General features: G+C 48.3%; 1 protein-coding gene across 2 annotated transcripts in view; it reads left to right on the top strand.

Annotated features, from left to right (window-relative positions):
- MYLK (myosin light chain kinase) overlaps positions 1–23986 on the top strand; it is a 191886-nt gene that overhangs the window by 64369 nt on the left and 103531 nt on the right. The window contains exons 3-10 of one of the 2 annotated variants that reach the window (XM_055568413.1): positions 547–595; positions 1708–1873; positions 2793–2958; positions 5274–5292; positions 5956–6062; positions 7005–7211; positions 12777–12911; positions 15975–16127. In XM_055568413.1, the coding sequence (XP_055424388.1) occupies positions 547–595; positions 1708–1873; positions 2793–2958; positions 5274–5292; positions 5956–6062; positions 7005–7211; positions 12777–12911; positions 15975–16127 (1002 nt within the window). Of the gene's footprint in view, positions 1–546; positions 596–1707; positions 1874–2792; positions 2959–5273; positions 5293–5955; positions 6492–7004; positions 7212–12776; positions 12912–15974; positions 16128–23986 lie in introns of both variants that reach the window. The other variant, XM_055568414.1, reaches the window with a different exon arrangement.

Genomic DNA, 23986 nt, shown 5'->3' with positions numbered 1-23986 from the left:
TGTTCCAGCTGGACAGATACTGCTGTTTGCTAGGCCTTGAGTGGGGCGGTGATTGGGTCCGATGGGAACAGACTTGGCAAGAGTGATGCATGGGCTTCTCCCTGCTCCATTCAGTTGGCTCCTTTTCTGAAGAGGTCCCAGTTTCCACAGGGCATCCCCAAAGTGGAAGGTCCAAGAATATGTAACTGCTCAGCAGAATGGTGGAGTGTTCTAGAGCAGGCAGATTGGGATGCTTTCTTGTACCATTACTGGCTCTGTGACTCCAGAGGGTGACTTCACATCTCTGAATCTCATTTTTTCCCACCAGCTTAAAAAATATAGAAGGATTATGTGATACCAGTCTCCTTAAATTATTGCAGGAAATCCATGCACTGATACATGTAAAGTGACCGCCATAGAGCCTGACCCAGTACAGGCTCAATCAGGGTGAACTGTTACCATCATTATCTCACCCCATACTCCTTGTTGACTCCCTGACTTTTGTTGCTCCAGGTTGGTAGTTCAGACTTGACTCTTCAAACCTTTCTGTTTGTTTCCTACTTGCAGGGAGCTTTGTGAAGAAGCCTGGTCAGCCTGTTGTTTCCAAAGCCTTGGGGTAAGTTCTGGGGTGTTCAACACAGGGTAAGGGCTGGATTGGCTCCTGTTGCCTTGACACAACAGCCTGGGGAGCAAGTTTTCTCGAGCACCCCAGGTTGTAACTAAAGCAGGAGCCTACTGGGGTGTGACATGTCATTCACACAGCCCTCCCGACCCTGTGGCCTCTGTGGATCGCTCCTTTGGTCCAACTAAATGGAAGTGGGCTATATGGACATAGTCTGCAGGGGTCTCTAATAACCGAGACCAGAGTCAGAAGACCTAAAATAAACAGACTTAGAAGAGGCAATCAATATGTGACTTTTCTTATGGCAAGTAAACCTATATTGGCAAGGGTAAGTAAAAATGGCTGCTGTAACAAACAAGCCCCTAAATCACAAAGGCTTAACACAAGCAACGTTTCTTTCTTATTCAAGCAAAATCAGTTCATATTTTCTCAGACAAGTGGAGAACCTTCCAACTAAATTTCAGGGATCCAGGCTCATTCTGTTTTGTGGCTCCATCATCTCTTCAGCAGAACTCTCTGCATCTAGCCAGAAGAGAATCACATAGAGGTTTTGAATGGTCCAGCCTAAAAGTAGCACATAGTGCTTCTGCTTTCTGTTCAGTCTGTTGGCCAAAACCTAGGCTTTGGCCAGAGTTCAGTAGAATTCAGGTGTACCTAAATTCACTGGACTTCCCAGGTGACTCAGTGGTAAAGAATCCACCTGCCAATGCAGAAGTTGCCAGAGAAATGGGTTCAATCCCTGCGTCAGAAAGATTCCCTGTAGTAGGAAATAGCAACCCACTCCAATATTCTTGCCTGGAAAATCCCATGGACAGAGGAGCCTGGCGGGCTACAGTCCATGGGGTCACAAAGAGTTGAGCATGACTGAGTAACTGAGCGGGAGGAGGAGCACAAATTCAAGGGGCTAGTAAATGAAGACTAGCCGCATGTTCAGGAGGTAGAGGAAATAGGTTTTGGTGCCACAGATATTTTCCAGGAATGTATTTGAGGCACAGAATTGGGAAGGTTTCCCTTTGCTGGTTTCTGAGCCCATCTTAAGTGACTTGGGTGGGGATAGACAGAAAAGGATCTGCATTGCCGTGGATTTCCTGCTGATCTTTTCCCAGGGACAGATTTGCACCCCCTGCCATGGAGACCCGTCCTAGCATCTGGGGAGAATGTCCACCAAAATTTGCTACCAAGCTGGGCCGAGCAGTGGTCAGAGAAGGACAGATGGGGCGGTTCTCCTGCAAGATCACTGGCCGGCCCCAGCCACAGGTCACCTGGCTCAAGGTAGGGTTCTATCTGCCCTGACTCTGGGTGAGATCCCTGGGCTAGCGGGACTCTGTTTTCCCAATCAGTCCCTGCCACTTCAACTGTAGATGGCCCTCGAGTTTCTCCTGGGTTTGGTAGCCATGCCTGTTCTTGCCCCTGTGCACATACTCTCCCTGTCACTCAGCCCACAATGTCCTGTAATCCACACGCTCACAGAACAGCATAAAACTTCTGAGTCAAGACAGACCTGACCATGTCAAGAGAGTGGACTTTGAAGTCTGGGGCTGATTTCAAGCCATAGCTCCCTGATTCACAGAGCATGTGATGCTGGGCAAGACATTGGTCTTTTAGAACCTGGGTTTCCTTATCTGTGAGGCAGAGATAATGCCACCAACCTCAAAATACTGTTGGGAGGCTCCACGTGGGCATGCTTTATAAATCACTGGGGCTAGACACTGTGAAGACAGAGGTGGGAAGCAGGGGAGAAGGGGATGAGTGGGTGTAAACAGGGCAGCGAGGAGGTCAAAGCCAGGGAGAGTAGGTTTTTCACGAGTGGAACTCCTGGATAAAAATGAGTGATGGGTGCCTTTTCCTTGTGTCCTGATTCTTCTGTTCTGACCCTGGAACATCATTAAAAGGAAGAGGGAGGCAAAGGAGAACTAAAGCGAGGAATGTAGAATTTTCCACTTCAAACTCAGACTCCTTTTAAACAAGTTCCACGCACCTGCTCTCGGCTGGACGGAACACCACAGCGCATCCATAGAGCACAGTCAGGGCCCTTGGGTGGCCCTCAGGCTGCTCTCCAAGCGTGATGACAGAGCCCAGAGCAGAGAGCCCTGCTGCCTGCCTGGTGTCTGTCCCATGTGGATTGGCAGCAGACAAGACAGAGCTGAGAGGTGAGCAGTTTTTCTGACCAAGCTGCCTGTGCCGTCCACAGGGAGATGTTCCCCTGCAGCCCAGTGCTCGTGTGTCTATGTCCGAGAAGAATGGGATGCAAGTCCTGGAAATCCACGATGTCACCCGAGATGACGTGGGAGTATACACGTGCATGGTGGTGAACGGGTCAGGGAAGGCCTCCATGTCTGCTGAGCTTTCCATCCAAGGTACAGTCCAAGCTTTCCATCCAAGGGCTGTGGGAGGGCTATTGCAGAGCTGTCCCTTCCGGGGTCCCTAAAGGACCTAGAAGGAGCTGCTTGTTCATTACACATCTGTGTGTTACATGTGTCACACTTATGTACTCAGGTATCCATCCCCAGGTCAGCATCTTGAATCAGAAGAATGGGTGAGCAAGCAGCACAGATGCAGCGAAGGAGAAGATACTGCACCTGTGTCTGCACACCTGGGTTCAGTTTTTCCTTCTTGCTCAGACTCCTTTTTTATTTACATTTCTAATTGCCTTTTGGAAGAGTGCACATTACTAGTGTCTTCCCATCATCTCGTATTTACCCAGCCTAAAATTTATCTCAGCGTCCTTCAGATCAGGTGCTCCCTCGACTTAACTCTTCCCTTCTCATAGGACTGGGCATTTCAGACCAGATTTGGCCCCTATCTCTTCCTTGCTACAGTTATCAGACCCAATTAGCTCTTCTCTTGAAATCTCTCTGTGTATGACTCCCCATTCCATTTCCCTTGGTTCTGCCAAGTCCAGCCTCAGGAAACTGGGATGTGTGGACAGGGAGAATGACTGAGTTCACTCCATTTGAGTGGGAACCTTGAGTGGGTTGGGATTTATGGATTAGGGAGTAAAACAACCCTCACTTTCTCTTCTTCCTTTCTTACCCTTATCTCTTCTATGACTTTCCTCTTCTCCATCTCCTTCCTTCCTCAGAAAGTATCCCTCCTTGCTCTCTTCATGTTTTTGGCCCAAGTATTTTTACTACCCACAGAAACAAATTTATTCTACATTGCAACCCAAGATATGTGTGTGTGTGTGTGTGTATGCCTAGTTGCTCAGTCATGTCAGACTCTTTGCGACCCCATGGACTGTAGCCTGACAGGCTCCTCTGTCCTTGGGCATTCTCCAGGCAAGAATACTGGAGTGGGTTGCCATGCCCTCCTCCCGGGGATCTTCCCAACCCAGGAATCTAACCCAAGTTTCCCACGTTGCAGGTGGATTCTTTACCATCTGAGCCACCAGGGAAGCAATATATAAAAACATGCTGCTGCTAAGTCGCTTCAGTCATGTCCGACTCTGTGCGACCTCATAGATGGCAGCCCACCAGGCTTCCCCGTCCCTGGGATTCTCCAGGCAAGAACACTAGAGTGGGTTGCCATTTCCTTCTCCAATGCGTGAAAGTGAAAAGTGAAAGTGAAGTCGTTCAGTCGTGTCCAACTCTAACAACCCCATGAACTGCAGCCTACAAGGCTCCTACATCCATGGGATTTTCTAGGCAAAAGTACTGGAGTGGGGTGCCATTGCCTTCTCCAATATAAAAACATATACATATACATATACAAATACATATACACATATATTACTAAAACCAGTTTCTTGAAACAATCCTGAGTGTTATATACAATACATGCTGGCATTTTCTCTTCTCCTCTACTTCATTAAGGGGAAAAAACCCTTTTTCTGACCATAGGCTTTGGCTTCACAACTCACTACGGTCTCAGGATCCTACCGTTTTAGTCTCCCTCCTCTACTCTCCCCAGCACTGAATTAAAGAACTGATCCCTTCTGAAGCAATTAATGCCAGAATGGTGTGTTTCCCGGGATGTGTTTGAAAATACTCCCAGAAAAAGTCCCTCAAAAACAAAACAGAGAGATATAGATAAGATTGGCAAAATGTTGCTATTTCCCTAACCTGGGTGTTGGCTTTCAGTGTTTGCCATATCCTTCTCAGTACTGTTGTACATTTTGCAATTTTCCATGATAAAACATTTTTTAAAAATAATGTGGTAGAAAAATATATCTAGTAATAGTATGTTTTTTTCTTTGAAGAACTGAATAAAATTACACTTTTTCTGTACGTTTTAAAATGAAGCAGGTATTTGTCAAAAATGATTACCTTGAGGGGTTCTTTAGAGGGCCACATGCAAGTGGAATCGTGTGGGTTTGAAGTTTTGGGTAGGTGTTTATTTTTGTTTGTCTCTCCAGCGGTTTTTGTTTCCTTCTTCGGGCTAGAGAACAGGAAGCTACTGTGCCCGGGGTGGGGCAGCAGAGGCTGTACGTAGCAAAGGCCCAGGGCAGCGCTGGAAACTTGAGTGTCTACAGGGCTCAGAGGAGTTTATCAGATTAACCTAGAAGTTCAGGACCAGGGGAGCTGAAAGGAGAGGGGGCAGAGGGCCATAGGGGAAGGTGAGCGCTTAGGAAGCCAAACTCTGTCATAAGTGAGGGATTCTTGTTTTATCACTTCCTGCTTCTGGTGTATACAACATTCCACTAACCGTCTTTCTACCTTCTCTCTTTTTCCAGGTTTGGACAATTCCAATAGGTATGTGTAGGCTTTGTGACTATCACCGGTCCATCTCGAAATGCCCTGTTAGAAAAGAGGGATTGTAATCAATAAATGCCCTAAATTTCTGAGTCATCATATAGTGGGGAGAACCGCCTGTTTGAGGGGCGTTGTTTTATTTGGAATGTTTCATTTTCTATTGTAATTTGCTGCCTAGGTTCTGGGCCAGGCTTGCCATCAGTATTGAGACTCTTGAAGACCCTGCTCAGTATCTTTACTAGTTAGCCATCATTAGGAAGGGCACTGCTCTGCAAGCATGTCCCTCATGTTCAAGGCCAGAATCCACCTGCTTGTTTTCTGGCTGGAAACTGAGCCAACTGCAGAGAAAGACTTTCGCTCTTCAGCTCAGTTCAGCTCAGTCGCTCAGTCGTGTCCGACTCTCTGTGACCCCATGAATTGCAGCAGGCCAGGCCTCCCTGTCCATCACCAACTCCCAGAGTTCACTCAGACTCACGTCCATTGAGTCGGTGATGCCATCCAGCCATCTCATCCTCTGTCGTCCCCTTTTCCTTTCACTCTTACTCTGTCCTAATTAGTGGGCTTTCATGATTCCTGGAGCCCGTGCTTGTGATGAGTAACTAGATAATTGTTCTCTTCCTTCTTCTACTTATGCCCCACCATCCATCCCTCACCACCAAACAGGTCACTCGTGAGAGGAACAAAGGTGGCCAGTACGGACATCAGGAAGGAAGTGACCAATGGAGTCACTCAGGGGTCCAAACCAGATACCCTGGATGCTGCTGCTGAGAGTAAGAACCGCCCCAGCACCCAGCGAGGCGGCTCCCCAACCTGGGCCACAGGGAGCCAGCCTCAACTCCCCAGGGAATCTGAGCTGGAGCCGCTGGGGGACTCCCCCAGAAAGGGCCAGAGGGCCCCCGTCCTGCAGAAGACCTCCAGCACCATCACCCTGCAGGCAGCAAAAGTCCAGCTGGAGCCCAGAGCGCCAGTCCCAGGCACCCCCTGTCCTTCCAGAGAAGAGATGGAGGGGCCAGCTGCGGCCCCTCCAGACACCCTCCCCACCAGGCGGTCAGGCCTGGGAAGCCAGGACACCACAGGCAAGGTTGCTACCAGGAAGGTCCCCATGGAGAGCCAGAGGGACACCACGTTTCCCAAATTTGAGAACAAGCCCCAGAGCCAGGAGGTCAATGAAGATGAGCCAGTCGAGTTCAGATGCAAGGGTGAGTAGAGCGGCCTGAGGTCTCTGGTATGCATATGGTAGCCCCGGGGTGGGGGGCCACTCCCTTCCTTCAGCTCAGTAGTCGGAGCCTCCTGTATCCCCATTGCCTTGGACTAGACTCCCGCACCCCGGCGAAGCACTTGATAGGGGTCTCCCCTCAGGAGATGCTCCCTGCAGTGGCCCATTGTTCATGGTTGAAGAGAGCACCAACCTCGAGCCCTGATTTTTAGCCCCCACCACGGGAAACCCGTCACCACCATGGCCACCAGAAACAAACCCCAGGGTCCCCTTCTGCAGGCTCTGGCTGGTCTGGAGGCCTGGTGTGTCACTTGGCACTCTCTTCCCGAAGGGCCCCGGCCTCTGTCTTGTGGTGGAGGGGGAGGATAAGTGAATGGGTTCCAGCCAGAGGGCAGTGGCATACCAGCTGAGCCCGCCCTCAGGCTCAGTCCCTTCATCACCCACCCCACGCCACAAGCACTCCTGGGGGCCTCACATCCTTCACCTGGCCGTGTAGTTTCAGGGATCCCAAAACCTGAAGTGACCTGGTTCCTGGACGGTGTCCCCGTGAGGAGTCGGGAGGGCAGCATCGAGGTTTACGAAGCTGGGGGGACCCATTACCTCTGCCTGTGGAGAGCCCGGGCCCGGGACAGCGGGAGCTACAGCTGTACAGCCACCAACGTCCGAGGCCAGGTGTCCTGTTGCTGGACCCTCCTGGTGAAAAGTGAGTACGTCCCTCAGGGTCACCTGGCTTCTCTGTGGGAGGACCTTCGTGGGGTGCTTCACACTGGCACCGGTGTCATCTCCTGCAGTCCCCTGCCCAGGGGGTACCACCCGAGAGAACACCATTCCTGCCTACTGGCTAAGGTCAAAGTCATTGCTCCAAGGGAGTGATTCCTGATGGGAATTCACAGCAGGATCACCTCAGAATAGACAGGCCCAGCCCAGCTGTGAGCTCCTTTTTTCTAGTTCCTCAGGTGCCTGTCTGAGGGCGTACTTTGAGCCAGACAGACACACTTAGAGTGACGTGAGGTGATGTGGGTGCCCCTCTCTTCTGCTCATCGTAGTATCTGTTTATAAAAGTAGTGCATATGCAGTGTGAGGAATTTCAACAATGTGTAATCGTATGGCTCGGAAATAAGCGTTTTTTAAATTTTTTTAAATAAATTTGTCATTATGCTGTTTGTAAACTGCTTGCTATTCTAACTTGTTCATGTTCCATAGGCATTTTTCAGTATTCTTTCTATACTTCTTATGTCGTTTGAAAACATGCTTTGTAATGACTATGTATTTCCTAGAATGATGTCTAGCCATGGCCTTATTGTTGTTTCCATTTAGATTGTTTTGACTGTTTCCAGTTTTTTCCTACTCTAACAAAACTATTTTCAGCAGTCTTCAGTTCAGTTCAGTTCGGTCGCTCAGTCATGTTCGACTCTTTGCGACCCCATGGACTGCAGCACGCCAGGCCATGCTGTCCATCACCAACTCCCGGAGTTCACCCAAACTCATGTCCATCGAGTCGGTGATGCCATCCAGCCATCTCATCCTCTGTCGTCCCCTTCTCCTCCTGCCCCCAATCCCTCCCAGCATCAGAGTCTTTTCCAATGAGTCAACTCTTCACATGAGGTGGCCAAAGTATTGGAGTTTCAGCTTCAGCATCAGTCCTTCCAATGAACACCCAGGACTGATCTCCTTTAGGATGGACTGGTCAGATCTCCTTGCAGTCCAAGGGACTCTCAAGAGTCTTCTCCAACACCACAGTTCAAAAGCATCAATTCTTCAGTGCTCAGCTTTCTTTATAGTCCAACTCTCGCATCCATACATGACCACTGGAAAAACCATAGCCTTGACTAGACGGACCTTTGTTGGCAAAGTAATGTCTCTGCTTTTTAATATGCTACCTAGGTTGGTCATAACTTTCCTTCCAAGGAGTAAGCGTCTTTTAATTTCATGGCTGCAATCACAATCTGCAGTGATTTTTTGAGCCCAGGAAAATAAAGTCTGACACTGTTTCCACTGTTTCCCCATCTATGTCCCATGAAGTGATGGGACTAGATGCCATGATCTTAGTTTTCTGAATGTTGAGTTTTAAGCCAACTTTTTCACTCTCCTCTTTCACTTTCATCAAGAGGCTTTTTAGTTCCTCTTCACTTTCTGCCATAAGGGTGGTGTTATCTGCATATCTGAGGTTATTGATATTTCTCCCAGCAATCTTGAATCCAGCTTGTGCTTCTTCCAGCCCAGCGTTTCTCATGATGTACTCTGCATATAAGTTAAATAAGCAGGGTGACAATATACAGCCTTGACGTACTTCTTTTCCTATTTGGAACCAGTCTGTCGTTCCGTGTCCAGTTCTAACTGTGGCTTCCTGACCTGCATACAGATTTCTCAAGAGGCAGGTCAGGTGGTCTGGTATGCCCATCTCTTTCAGAATTTTCCACAGTTTATTGTGACCCACACAGTCAAAGGCCTTGGCATAGTCAATAAAGCAGAAATAGATGTTGCACCCACCTCTCTCTCTGTGAGATTCCCCCTACTTTAAATGCTATTTAGGGACCCTAGAGCCCTGTCCTACTGTTGAGGAAATTAGTGAACCGCAGGGGTAGAGCCAGCATATTGCAGGCTGTTGGAAAACTTATGAGACAAATAACCTTCACTTACTTTTTCAGCAAGTAAGTTGCAAATAAAAAGGAAAGAAGGGACAGCCTGTAGGAAACTTAACTGAAAAGACATAGGATACGCCAATAATCACAATACCTGGACTTTGCATGAATCCTGATTGAGATACCTTAAAAAATTTTTTTATAAGAAAATCAGGAAAATTTGAGCATTGATAAGATATTCAATATAAAGGAATTAGTGCTATTTTAAAGATGTGATGATGGAATCTGTGGTTATTTTTTTCAAAGTCTGTACATTTTAGATATATAAGTTGAGTTACTTACTAGTGAAATGATAGAATTTCTGATCATATCAGAATCCATGTGTGTTGGGACTTGGTGTAGGGTATGAATGAAGTGAGACTGGCCATTATGAAAGTTGAAAAACAAGTATATGATGATTCACTAGACAACTTTTGTATGTTTCTGTCTACTGTTGTGTGTGTTTGAAATTTGTTATAATAAATGTTTCAAAAAAAAGAACCTAGTTCATTCACACAGTAGGATGCCGTGCAGCCAGTGGAACAAATGGGCCTGACCTGTAGACTCTGGTGGTGAGACTGTCCAAGATATGTTAGTATGGGGATGAGCCAAGTGCAGAGAGGATCGTGTGTATCATATGCTGCTTGCGGTAAAGGGGAAAAAAAATCTATGTACACGAAGCAAAGTGATGCTTATATATGCATAAACATTTTTGGGGAGGCCCCCAATTTCCTTTAGGAAGAGAAAGTAGGGGTCTGTAGGAAAGGGTGAGAGATAGTCTTGTTTTTCACTGTGTACTATTGATTTGCTTCTTAATTGGGAATTTTACTACATTTGTGAATTCCTTTGCAAGGAATATTGCCCATTCATTTGGAGGTGGAAGTGCCTGTAGGCAGAGGTCCCAGGTCAGGAAACACAAGCCCCATCATTCGGGGCTATGTGTTAGGATGGGGGACTCACTTGGCATCATGGCCACCAAAGGTTAAAAAAACAACAGGCTTTGGTCGGAGCATTAGCTATTATTATTAAATGGAAACTATGCATCGAGCCTGTACCTACACAAATTGAGACTGAAAGACAATGTTGATTTTTAAGCCATCGCAGAGCTGAGGGAGAGGGTAGAAACTGGCCATGCCACAAAGCTTGCTGTTCTTACCAAGATTCAGCTGCATGATTGTTTTAGAATGAAAGTTCCTCGGAATGCTGCAAGTCTTTGGTTAATTTCCAGAGTTCTGAGAAAACTGATGTTGAGTACTTTGCCAGGGCTCTTGCTCCTTGTCTGGTGGACAACTTAATGGGAGTCCTAAGTCCCCCATCCCAGAAGTCTGGCTTGTCTGCCTTTCTCCTTGGCTGTTCTGAAGTCTCCAGAAGGCTTCACCAAGATGCAGGTCATCTAACACCTCTTTCTTTTTCTTCCTATCACTGCAGAAAAGCTGCCTGCTTCCCTTACCAAGACTTCTCCTTCCATCCTTCCCAGGCCCACAGGAAATCAGGTCTAATAATGATTGACCTTCCCACCATTTCTTCAGTCTCTCCCCCTCTCCTTATCTAGAGACCCCTTTCTCCTCCCTACAGGCATGATCTGGTCTCACCTCATCTAAAAAGGAAAAGAAAATCTTCCCTCTGCCTCACTGCCCCTTAAGTTCCCAAGTTTTCTCTCTACTTCTTTTACCCCAAAACTTGCTGCTAGTCCAGTCTCTCTGTGCCCAGCTTCCATCTGATGATAAGAGCTAACACCGCCCTGAAAGCCTGTTCAACAAGTCAGGCTTTATGCTCAAGACTTTACTTACATGACTTCATTTGGTAATCTCAACAATCTTAAGAGATAATCACAGTTACACCCATATTCCAAATGAGAATACTGAGCTGTAGTGAGGTTAAGCGACTTGCTCAAGGTCCCATGCCTTATGAAAAAAAAAAAAAAGCATATTCCTAACCCATGTTGGTCTGACACAAAAGCCCATGTTGTCTGCAGTGCCTGCTAAGGGGATTTCTTTAATGAGGGAAGTCGATGCCTCCTGGGAGCAAAGGGGTGGAGGTGGCATCTCCCCTCACTTGCCTAGGTAAGCTGGCATCCCTTCACCCTGTACCTGTCCATTCAGATGCACCACATTCTGATTGTAGCTGTGTTCCCACTGCCTGCTCTCCTTTTAGGGTACCCCTGGGCTAGAGGAGGAGGTGTGGACGTAGAGTCAGAGAATTGGGTGTGAAGCCTTGCTTTACCACTGGGCTTGACTGTGGGAAATTATTAACTTCATCTGTAAAACGAACTAAAGATAGCAGTCTCTTGGCATTGTCACTGTCGCCTCTGGAAAAGTACCTAGTAAGCCCTCGAATATTAGTTTTTGCCCTAAAACCTTTGTACTCTCAATATAATAGAGTTTCCCCCTCATCACTGTATTGAATAGCTTCTCTGAAGAGTACCAGTGGGCTATCGTCTCATCACAAAATCCAGTTGCCTTAAATCAGCCACCTTGACTCTTCTGCAGTATGTTCTGGTTGTTGTAGAAAAGATTTTCTATCCCCATTGCTCTTAATTATGGCCCCCAAGCAAAACGTTCCCCCACTCACCTATGTAGAAGTCTTCTGTAGAGTTCAGCTCAGTGGTTCTCAATGAAAATGTGGGGGATTGAGGCCCCCAGTGCTTCTGAACTACTGGTCTAGATTAGAAAACTAGAACTCATGTAAGTCCTTGTCATTTGATCCTGTCTTGGACTTGAAAAAAAAATAACTATAATAATTTAAAATTGAAATGTCCTCACCAGTGGGCATGTGGTCTTTCCAAGTAAAAAGATATTCACAAGAGTGTTCAGGGTCTTTTTGTTACATACAATGTTTTAGTGTTCATCCTTGTATCTTTTGAGTGAACCATAACAGTATGCTTCTAATGTATAAATATATTTGGGGGGATTTTTTTCTGTTTTTTTTTAAGACTTTTAAAATATGTGGACCATTTTTAAAAGTTTTTATTGAGTTTGTTACAGTATTGCTTCTGTTTTATGTTTTGGGTGTTTGGTCACAAGGCATGTGGGGTCTTAGCTCTCCAACCAGGGATCAAGCCCACACCTCCTGCATTGGAAGGCAAAGTCTTAACCACTGGACTGCCAGGGATGTCCCTATAAATTGTTTTTTGAGTCAGTTTAGGTGATTTATGTTTTCCTTAAGAAATCTATTTTATCCATGTTTTCAATCTAATGAAACATTTCAGCCAAGGATTTTTAAAATTTAAAAAAAAAAAAGTGTGCAGGGTCTGATGGGATATGTCAATGACAATATAAGACAGGAGAAAGTAGAATAAGGCCAAGATAAGGGGATGAAGGAGCTCGGTGGATGCTTCAGGACAGTGAAAGTCCAGACAAGACAGGAGGGACCCGCGTCCTGGAGAAGAGGCTGGCCCGGTCCTGAGTACTTCCAGACGTGGAGTGTCTTGTGATGATGAAAAAGGCCCTGCAGTCACCCTGCTTCGGGCTTCAAGTCTCCACATGGTGGTACTGCCTGCTTCCCTGTGTGATGATGGATGAGGCAAAGCCAGGCCACTGAGAAAGCAAGCCCTGGGTGCCCAGGGCAGTGAGGTGGCTGGCTGTGGTCAATCCGCAGCCTGGGCCGGTGGTGATCTGAGACGGCCTGTCTGTCCTTTGCCCTCACAGAGCCAGCCGTGATGGAGGCGGCCCCATCATTCTCCAGTGCCCTGCAGGACTGCACCGTCGTTGAGGGTCAGGACTTTGTGCTGCGATGTTCAGTGCAGGGGACCCCACTGCCTCGAATCACTTGGCTGCTCAATGGTGAGACCCCCTGCTCCAGCCTCCCGAGCCTTTGGCCTTGCCTGAATTCCTGCTTAGCTTCCCCATATATCACTCTGAATCATTTATGCATGAGAAAGAAGCATGGAGTATAGAGCGAGCATGGGACCTGGGAGTCTGCCAATGCCTGGCTGGGGACACCGGGCAAGTTTTACCCCTCTCTGAGCCTTGAGCTCCTCATCTACAGGAATGAGGCCACCTACCTTTCAGGGTGGTGATTGTGAAAGTCAAGTTAGATTCTTTATATACAACAGTTGATGAGATGCCTGGCACATAGGTGCACAAGCAATTTAGCTTCTTTTCATACAGCCAGGCTCACAAGTAGGCTCTCAATAAATACTTGTTGAGTCAATCAGTGAATAAAAAAACCCACAAATTAATGAATCACACTAGCAGTTGCTCATGGGATCTTGCCTTTTATTTAGTGGCAGGTGGTTTAGGGGTTCATAGACCAGTAATTCTTTTTAACAATATAGTCCTATGGAGACATCACAACTTTCTTTTTGCCAAGTAAAGTCCTTTGGACAAAAAAAAAAATTATTACATATTATCACCCTTCTCTCTCTCTCTCTTTTTGTTTTAAAGAAAAAAGCCTTTAAATTCCAAAAGTGTGTATGGGAGAACTCTATCACTAGCACTGAAATAGTCCATAAAATTGATGAAGTTGAACTGGTCTGCTTTTGGGGGACCTTAGAGGAGGCTGAAAGGACACCTGCATTTGTCCTCCTCTGTATTGAGTGGTTGGGTGACCCTGGATGCCCCACTTGACAGCCCTGGGCATCAACCTCTGTATTGGTGAGGAGAGGGATTGGAACAGAGGTTTAGGGTCTCTACCAGCTCTGGCAGCGGATGGAGTGAGCACTTTAAGGGGTCAGCAGCCCATCACCCGTGCACCAAATAGTCCCCAGGCCTCTCTACACTGTTGCCACGTTGTCATGAACCTGCCTCGTCAGTATGGTTTGCTCAGGCTTTGCTAGAAATGATCTTTAGTCAGCATAGGAAGTTGCCTTGGTGTCTCCCTATCTGTGGACTTCTTGGGCAGAGAGGTGAGAATGGGGGTCTCCTCCTCCACCCCTTACTACTGACAGAGCTGCTGTTGGATCCCACGACTGTCAGCACAGAGGTTCCAGCCTCGTTGCAGCTGGAACACAGCATGGATGTTAGGGCTAGGAACAGATCTGAACAAGAGCGTTTCCCTCCTGCTTGGCTCAGGGTCCAGGCCAGGCGTCAAGAAACATTGTCTATAAAGGGCCAGATGGTAAATGTGTCCAGCTTTGCACGCCACACAGTCTCTGTCACAACTACTCAATTCTGCTGTCATGGCACAAAACACAGCCAGAGACCATATGTAAATGAACGCAATAAAACTTATTTATAGACACAAATGTGAATTCATATAATTTTCACACACGTCATGAAATATCCCTCCCTTGATTTTTTCCCAACATTTAAAATATGTAAAAACTATCCTTAACTTTCAGACTGTATAAAAACAGGCTTCAAGTGGGATGTGGCCTAGGAGCAGGAGTTTGTTGACCTCTGATTTACGCCTCTCCAGACTGAAAGACAACCCACCTTCTTCCTCTTGAATCTTGGTATTTTCACACTGATCCCACTAGAGGGCGATCATGCACAAGTCGGGGACCCTTGGCCGCCAACTCTGGTTTTACCAGTCTTGGAGCTGTGTCACCCAATTCTGAGTGCCCTGAGCCAACAACTCCTTTCTGGGGCCACCGTTGCACCCCATGCTTGAGGAGTCAAAATGAGCTATGCTCCAGTAAAAGGGGAGCTCTCAAACAGCTTGCCAGTACAGATTTCGACAGCAGAGGCACTTTGCTGGCAGTCGGGGAATATACTGGCATTCTCAAGAAACAAGAGCTTTTAGGGACACGCACACACACACACACAGAGAGCAGTGTTCAGTCCTCACAGTAGCAGGATCCTGGCCCCTTGGGTCTCCCAGCCCCCAGCCCCACCTCTGTGAAGTGCATGGGGCCAGCGGAATCTCTTCCCTCTGACCCTGTGGCTGGCTTGGCAGTCTCTGTCATGGAGATATGAGTGTTGCTATGAGCAGAAGAAAACATTGCATCGTGCAGAGAAGACCTCCTTCTGCCCTTTCTCCCTCTCCCACTGCCCACCCCTGTTTTATGAAGTGCAAACCAGGACCCTGGGGCCGACAGGGGAAGGAGCTGATAATTGCTTCCTATATGGTGAACGGACACATTCCTGCTCTAAGGGCAGGACCTTCAGTAATGAAATTTTCTTTTTTCCTGGAAATGAAAACTCACATCCCGAGATAATAAAATCCTGGGGACGTATAACATTAAGGAAACCACTGAATTTCATGGCACACACTTCTGTCTCCATGTAGGACTTTATGGGACCTGAATAAAGGGCCTCTCATGCAAGAGACTCTTGGAAGAAGGGGCCAGAGTTGTTTTTTTAATCCCCTGTCTTTATCTTTCCTATGAATCCTAAAATGCAACTCATTGCAGCATTAGGTTGAGGGCGCAGAATCGCTTCTGATAAATATCTGCAGTGGGAAATAGGCTCATTGTTTCTGGAAACATCTAAAAAGAGCTGGGAGCCTCGTGTGCAGTCTGGGTGAGGTCCATTCTGCCTGAGGCTGGGCTGTAGGCCAGGTGACCCTGTGAGATTCTTTCCAGGCTCAGAATAATGTGAAGTCTAGGATGTGTATCTGGGGACTATTTATTTAAACAGAATGCACAGAACTCTGTCCCTTTCTTGCTTGTATTCTAAATGCCTCCAGAATCTCTCCCCCAAGTCCTACCAGCCCCAGTCTTGCTCCTCGACCCTCACAATCACTCCCTCTCCTTCACCTCCCTGACTCCTGCCTCTTTCTCTCCCCTTTGAGCCTCTATCCAGCTGGCTGGGGGTGGTCCTAACACATCATGAGCCCTCAGTGGGCCTGAGCAAGTGTGGGGAGCCCCAGCGTCATGACAGCAGCCACCCTGCTGAGGACAGGACTCCCACCCCTCTGCTGGCTTCTCCCTGGCCTGAGCCCTCCTGTGCTTCCCTCCCCAGGACAGCCCATCCAGTACGCCCACTCCACCTGCGAGGCTGGCGTGGCCGAGCTCCACATCCAGGACACCCTCCCAGAGGATGATGGCACCTACACCTGTCTGGCTGAGAACACCGCGGGGCAGGTGTCCTGCAGCGCCCGCGTCACTGTCCAGGGTAGGAGCCTCTGGGCAGCCCTCTAGAAACACCTTTCCTGCCAACACATCTGCTTTGGAGAAAGGGCACCGCATCTGAAGGCAGGCAGGTGGAGGCAATGGCCTCCAGGAGCTCACAGTGTCCAGGGTCTGCCACCGGAGACAGACATGCAAGCCCAGTCCTCCACCCCCAGCCCACTGTGGCTGAGGGAAGATGCAGGGGAAAGAGGCAAAGACGCCCTTGGTTCGAGAAGCTTCCAGTCTGATAGGCAGAAAACCACACCCACTGAGAGAGGACGAGCTCCTGTAGGACTCAAGCTCTCACAAACGACCCCTCATGCACTGGGGGACACGGGACACCAGGTAACAGGTGCCAGTACTGAGGCTTCTGGAGAGCCCGTTTGTCCTGTTTCCTTCTGCCCTCCCTCCTCCCTACCACCCAGGCTTCGGCCTGGTGTCCAGTAATCTGATTAGCATGGTCATCATGCATTGATCAGTGCCAAATGTTTAGTCCCAGAAGTCCCGGTGGGGGAGCCACAGACTCAAGACAGCTGTCTGGGCTGTGGTATTGGCGGGCGTGGTGACAGAGCTGGAGAAGGTCTTCTTGGGCAGGGTGTTCAGGTAAGCCTGATTCCCCACCCTCAGCTGGGCCCGGGCCCCCAGGTCCCACAGTGACTGGGGACTGAGTGCTTAGACCGGGTGTGGCATGCCCTGCTTTGCCAGCAGCTCAGTAGGAGACACACCATCCGGCTCTGTTACCCCAGGCTCAGCCTCTTGGGGAGAGTCTTCTTGTATCTGAGCAGCAGCCTTCCAGGGGGCCTTAGAGGTGGTTTCGCTGAAAATGGGGAGGGAAAATCATATGTTGGTTATCTCGCTAGATACTGTCACCTCACCTATATTTTCTCGATTCTCAAAAACCCTGGAAGCCGGGTTGGAGAGGGCAGCGCTCTTCCTATCTTTCACAGAAGGGTCTGGAGGTCTCAAGAAGTCAATGTCACTTGCCTTGTGAGCCACACTGGCCTTTGGAACCCAGATCTCCAAGCCCCTGCTCACTCCCTGTCCTTTTGCAGAGGGCAAGTCCCTGGGCCCCAGAGTGGGGATGACGCTCACCCCAGGGGCTAGGCAGTGTCACCCCTGAGGGATAAAGGAATGGCACTGACAGCCTGTCTGTCTAGGAGGGGGACACGCTCTCCAGCCTCTCTGATTTCTCTGTGATTCCTCCTGAGTGCCTGGCATGGAGTCACCACCTGGGGACTGGCTCTGCCTCTTCCCAGGAGGCCCTCGCATCCCTGCCTGACTGTGGCCCCAGGAGCTTGTCGGCTTCATTCTAGTTTACAGTCCATCTGTTCTTTCCTCATGGATCTCGCTCATGGCTGATTGAGGGGTCTGGGGAAATCGTGGATCCAGGCCAGGGTTGCTGCTCCCACCTTCCCCCACCCCTGGGCTCTCCTTGGAGGTCCAAGAGGCCTACCCCAAAGTGGTAGTGGTGGAGAGGCTCAGAGAGGTGCACGATACTTGTGTGGTCTGAGCCCCCCTGGCTGGCTTCAGCCAAGGGCCCTGCTGATCCAGAGCCTGTCCTGGGCTGCCTGTGTTTAGATTGGATTAGAGGGACCCCACTGAGCTAACAGTCCCAGTGGAGGTGGGGGTCCCCAGAAGAGGGGCAAGAAGACTCTGGGGCCATCCTCCTCGCCCCCTAGGTCTGTGGGAGGAGTGGGACCTGGATGGTTGCCCATCCGAGCATGTTTCAAAGCAGAAACAGAGAGATCCCGTCAAGGACTCTGCCAGAGCTGTTTGGATCTGCTCTGAAAACAACCCTGTGTGAGCAGGACACCCCTCTAGCCCCCCCGCCCAGTGTGGGGTTTGACTGGCCCGTGAAGGCCAAACAGAGGCTCAGCTACCATAAATGGTGAAGGAGGCTGTAAGACGTGGCCACGCTCCGGCCACAGCGCTGGGCTGTCTGCACAGGATCGGGGAGGCCGAGCCTGGCACAGTGACACCCTGGCTCCATGCCCAGGGCACCCGGGGGGCTCTGGTCCACGTCCCACACTAGCACAGCCATGGAGTTTTTCTTACTTTATTGGCAGCTTGTTTGGCTGCAGTCTCTGTGGTGGCTCAGAGGGTGGGAGATGACCATAGTGGAGGCGTTTGTCCCATGCAGTGCTGACCACTGTCCCGGCCTCTCCCTCAGCTGCCCAGACCTGGCCTTTCTGTCCCCTCTGTGTGGCCCCAGGCCACAGCTGGAGTGTGGACCAGGCTTCCTGGCTGTAAGTCCTGCCACTAGGCTGCTGCGTCCTGCGCTAATGACGTGGGATGTGCTCAGGAGCCCCAACCTTTAAACAAGACGAACTCTTTCCAAATGGCAAGTCTAAGGAGCGGTGTTACCAAAGGATCAACTCTGCTGCACTGGGTGGTTGTTTTTCTGTCTGTTTGTTTGGTTGGTTTTGGTAAAAGGAAGGGAGAATCAGAATCAGAGAAAGCCGGTGTTGGGCCAGATGCTAAAGCCATAGTCTGAGCACCCTGTTCAGGGAATTCTGGCCACAAGAGGGTGCTGTTCACCAATACCTCTTCCTCCGCTGTTCTGGTTTCCAGGGAGGAGGGGTTCTAGGGCAACTTTTGCTGGGGGAGAGTTTAGCAGATCCTGTTGAAGGCCAGACATGGGTGCTCTTTCTCACCTCAGGTTTTGGCAGCATCGAGAAGTTGCTCACTCAGCATTCTGATGGACCTTCTGCAGCCTCTTTTCCCTGCTCTGTTCTCTCTCCTCTGTAACTCCCTCCTCCCCAAATCTGACTAACTTCTTCCCACAAATGTCACTTCTCTTACCTGCTGTACCTCTCTTATCACAGTACTTACTTACAAGCAAGTTTTTCCTGAGCACCTCCTTGGCCCCAAGCATTGTTCTGGGGAAGCTGCCATGACCAGAAAACAGGTCCTGTCTTCCTGCCTTTTACATTCTGATGGATGGTCCAGAGCTGGCTTAATCCAGTATTGACAAGTGCTATTAAGAAAACGGAAATAGAGAGGCGGTGGAAGGGATCCTTTCTTAGGTGGGTGCTAGAGGAGACCTCTTGGGAAAGGTGACATTTGAGGGGAGACCTCATGAACTGGAAAAAAGACTGCTCCAGGCAGGTGGTACAGCAAGTGCAAAGGCTCTGAGTTGGGAACAAGAGCGGCCTATTCAAGGGCCAGTGAGGCTGCAGCCAAGGGAGTGGGATAGGGGCAAGTGGTAGAGGTTAGGTTCACCAAGAGAGGCAGGGGTACATCATGCAAGTCTCTAGAAGGGCGATGAGGGGAGAAAGCATTTTATCCTAACATGAAATTTCCTCTAATTGCCTGTTCAACTGCCTTTTTCGCTAGACTGTTAGCTCCCTGCAGGCAGGGACCATGTCTCATTATTGCATGTAGCACATGTCCTACTGTGTGAACATGTGTTCAGTGAACGGATGAAGGAAAAATGGAGGTGGGTGAGTCTCTGTGGTAGTGCAGGGGGCATTCCCTCCACCTCCTGTCTTGCCTGGGGGCTCAGGGCTCAAGGAGGTGCTCAGCAAACCTACACGCTAGCTCTCAAACGTCCCCCCAACAAATAATCCTGCTTTCATCCTCCTGTACTAGGAAAAAGTCCCCAGCAGTTAACCAGGCCATGAAAATCTTCCTCCTGACCCAGGATAGAGCCTAAAGGATGATTAATCTAAATTCCTGCAGAACCCAGGAGATCAGAGGAGAGTAAATATTTCAGTGTGTATGCACTGGTCATTGGTGCGGGGGCTTCCTTAGACTAGAATCTTTTTAATTTCTCTCACCTTGGAGTATCTTTGTCAAAGCTAAAATTCTTAAGTGACTCTAGATTTATTAACCTGCTAATGTGCCCATTTAGACAGAGTGTCTCAGCCTAATGGTTTGTTTATGTAAGTGAAGGCCTGCTGGGCTCTTAAAGCACCAAAGGACATAAAATGTGGATAAGTTAAAATTTTAAAAACCCTGATTTCTAAAATAAAAAATGAAATGTAATAAGCGTATTTACTAGAGTGTTTGTTTTGATAAAGAGCCTCTAATGAAAGTAATGGGCACCAGGGAGTCAGCCATTCTCTGGACAGTGAAAGCATCAATAAGAGCCCAGCTGGCTCTCAGATTAGTGGCAAGCCCTCTGTGGGGCAGCTTGGAACACTGTGTGTGTGTGTGTGTTTAGTCGGGTCCGACTCTTTATGAATCTGTGGACTGTAGCCCACTAGCTCCTCTGTCCTTGGAATTTTCCAGGCAAGAATACTGAAGTGGTTTGCCATTTCCTTCTCCAGGGGATCTTCCCAGCCCAGGTATCGAACCTGCATCTCTTGCATCTCCAGCACTGGCAAGGGGATTCTTTACCACTGCACCACCTGGAAAGCCCCTTGCTTTAAGCACTGACAGCCTCTTAAATATACTAAAAAAGAAAGTTCTGGGGGCTGGTGGTAAAGAATCTGCATGCCAATGCAGGAGACATGATTTGACCCCTGGGCTGGGAAGATCCCAAATAATATGGGACAGCTAAACTCATGCTCCACAGCCACTGAGCGTGTCACACCACAGCCTCCTTCTACAGTCACTGCAGGCCATCTGTAGCATTTTTTTACTTGGAGTCCTTGGTCAGGAATGCCATCTAATATTACGGTTTTGTGTTCCTAATGGCAAAATGCGATCCGCGCTTTGACAGTGTGGTGGAGAGTGTGGTTTCCAGACGTGCCTCCAGAGGACACATGGGCTGGTTTGGATGGTTTACCTCTGCGTTTAGAGTTTGATTATAACTCCTAAGGCACTAAAAAGGCTGTGGTTGTAATATAGTCCCACTTCCCATCTGGCAACCCTATCATTACTTTTCAGAGATTCTTTGGGAGGGGGAGGGAGGTCATATGTCGTTGTTTCCTTTCATTCTTTTCCTTTCTACTTCACATTTGCTTCTTAGGGTCTGGAGAAATCAGTGGGGAGAAGGAAAACCAAAAGAGAGGGCACGGCTATGGAGGAAAGGCTCTCTTTTCATGCCCAACAAGTAGACCATTTGCTGACTCTCCAAGTCGGTTTATTCAGTTAGACAGACTTTTGTTGGGAGAGTGTTCATAGACATCCCTGGAGAGGGATTTGCACTGTGTGTAAATGCCCTGCCGATGGGGAGCGGCTGGGCGAAGGTAACCCTGGAGAGCCCTTGAGTCAACAGTCCTGGAGCTTAGGGAAAGGAGGAGGCCGGACTGAGACCCCTGGATGCTGCTGGATTTTGAGCACCACGTCAAGGAAGGAGGGAGGGTTGTGCTTCCGGAACTGTCTTTCATTGGTGATTCACTGAATGTCCATAGTGTAACAGGATGAATAGAATAACAGTGTGTGGAGTGAATTGGATTTGCTGTTGGAAAGACATTTTGCATTTTTATGACTAAACAAAATATTTCAGTTTCGAAACTTAAGGAAAATCTAGTAGCTCAGAGATGAAGGCAATAATTTTCCCTCTCCCTAACTGCATCTTCAGGAGGTCCATGTGTCTGCACACCTGAGAGGTGTGGGCACAGGGGATGTAGGAAGTAGGGGAGGGCCCTTCCATGTCCATTTTTATTTGGTGACAACCTGTGGATCCAGGGACACTGGTGTCAGAGCAGGGAAACTGCTGACAGACAGGGCCTGAGGCTCTGACAGCGGGACTTAGTAAAAACTGTGACAGGCAGTGCTCCCTCTTAGGGGGAGCCCTGGGGAGCTCTTTAGATGGTAGAGAATTCTGTCTGTTTCATATTGGTGTCATCATCTGTTTAAACACTTAAAGGTGACATCCTTAATTTTTTATTTTAATCTGACACAAGTTTTGAATGAGCTGGGAGCCTTCTAAGAGCCATTTTCAAGGCAAACTACTCATGTACATTTAATGCGAATTCAGACCATAAACACGGGGCACTTTAGAAAGCGGTAACTTAGCTGGTAAAAGTTGACAGGTGGAAAAAACTTCCAAGAGAAAGTGTCTAAGGAGAAACTCGAAAGTGTTTTTCTTGCTAAACCCTTGTAAAGTGAGGAAGGATTCAGAAGGGAAGAACAGGGGAATGATTGCAGTACAAAAGAAGACACTTGGATCCACACCAGCACTATAACAAAGCTGTAGGGCCTTCTTAATTTTCAAGCCCAAGAAAGCCCAAGGCCTTGCTCATGTCTCCAGTTTTGATGAGCAAGTTTATACCGGTTGTTGTGGTTGTTCAGTCGCTCATTTGTGTCCGACTCTTTGCAACCTCATGAACTGCAGCACACCAGGCTTTCCTGTCCTTTACCAGCTCCCAGAGCTTGCTCAAACACATATCCATTGAGTAGGTAATGCCATCCAACCATCTCATTCTCTGTCACTGCCTTCTCCTCCTGCCTTCAGTCTTTCCCAGCATCAGAGTCTTTTCTAAGTCAGCTCTTTGCATCAGGTGGCCAAAGTATTGGAACTTCAGTTTCAGCGTCAGTGTGACCAAAGTATTGGAGCTTCAGTTTCAGCATCAGTCCTTCCAATGAATATTTAAGATTGATTTCCTTTAGGATTGATTGATTTGATCTCCTTGCAGTCCAAGGGACTCTCAAGAGTCTTCTCCAACACCACAATTCAAAAGCATCAATTCTTCAACGCTCAGCCTTCTTTATGGTCCAGCTCTCACATCCATATATGACTACTGGAAAAACCATAGCTTTGACTATCTAGGCCTTTGTCGGCAAAGTAATGTCTCTGCTTTTTAATACGCTGTCTAGGTTTGTCATAGATTTGCTTCCAAAGAACAAGTGTCTTTTAATTTCATGGCTGCAGTCACCATCTACAGTGATTTTGGAGCTCAAGAAAATAAAGTCTGTCAGTGTTTAAATTGTTTCCCCATCTATTTGCCATGAAGGGATAGGACTGATGTCATGATCTTAGTTTTCTGAATGTTGGGTTTTAAGCCAACTTTTTCGCTCTGCTCTTCACTTTCATCAAGAGGCTCTTTAGTTCCTCCTTGCTTCCTGCCATAAGGGTGATGTCATCTGCATGATATACTAGTTATTGTATGAGAATTAATGAGAAAAGTAGCAAATAGCACCTGTTGTGTGGATGCTTAACTTCCTCTAAATAAGAGCTTTTCAAAACCTATAATTAGGATTATATAAGTTCCTGTAAGTGTTAAAACGAGACCATCAGTTATCATTTTTAATGAGGAACACTGTTTTGATAAACAATCTAATCAGTTAAAGCCAGTTTGTTTTGTTTAATTCCCATAACGACTCCACGCTCTGCTTTTGAATGAACTCCATTCTACAGATGAGGAAAACCAATGCTCAGACGTCAAGTCAGCAGCCACAATACACAGCTCACAGGCCGCCCCTCTAGGCCTCAAGTTGCCTCAGCCCACATGCTCATTGTGCTGCTCTGGGTCTCTGAGAAGTCATTTGTTTGATACTTTTGCTTCCCCAGAGCAAGAGTTTTATGTTTAAGTTCATGACTAGGGACTGTCTTCAGAAACAGTTTCTGATGAGTCAAAACAGAGCATAAATGGCCAAGGAGGGAAAACTTGGAGGGTCTGTGCTGTGCTTAGTCACTCAGTCGTGTTTGACTCTTTGTGACCCCCTGGACTTTAGCCTGCCAGACTCCTCTGTCCATGGAGATTCTCCAGGCAAGAATACTGGAGTGGGTTGCCATGCCCTCCTCCAGAGGATCTTCCCAAGCTAGGGATCGAACCCAGGTCTCCCACATTGCAGACCATTTCTTTACCATCTGAGCCACCAGGGAAGCCCAAGAATACTGGAGTAGGTAGCCTAGCCCTTCTCCAGGGGATCTTCCCAACCCAGGAACCCCCCGGGGTCTCCTGCATTGCAGGCAGATTCTTTACCAGCTGAGCTACTAGGGAAGCTCTGGGGGGTCTATATAGGCTCAAA

This window comes from Bubalus kerabau, chromosome 2 (genome assembly GCF_029407905.1).
Source record: "Bubalus kerabau isolate K-KA32 ecotype Philippines breed swamp buffalo chromosome 2, PCC_UOA_SB_1v2, whole genome shotgun sequence".
Taxonomy (NCBI): domain Eukaryota; kingdom Metazoa; phylum Chordata; class Mammalia; order Artiodactyla; family Bovidae; genus Bubalus; species Bubalus kerabau.
The sequence above is the reverse complement of the archived record's forward strand: the minus strand, read 5'-3'. Positions and strand labels throughout refer to the sequence as shown.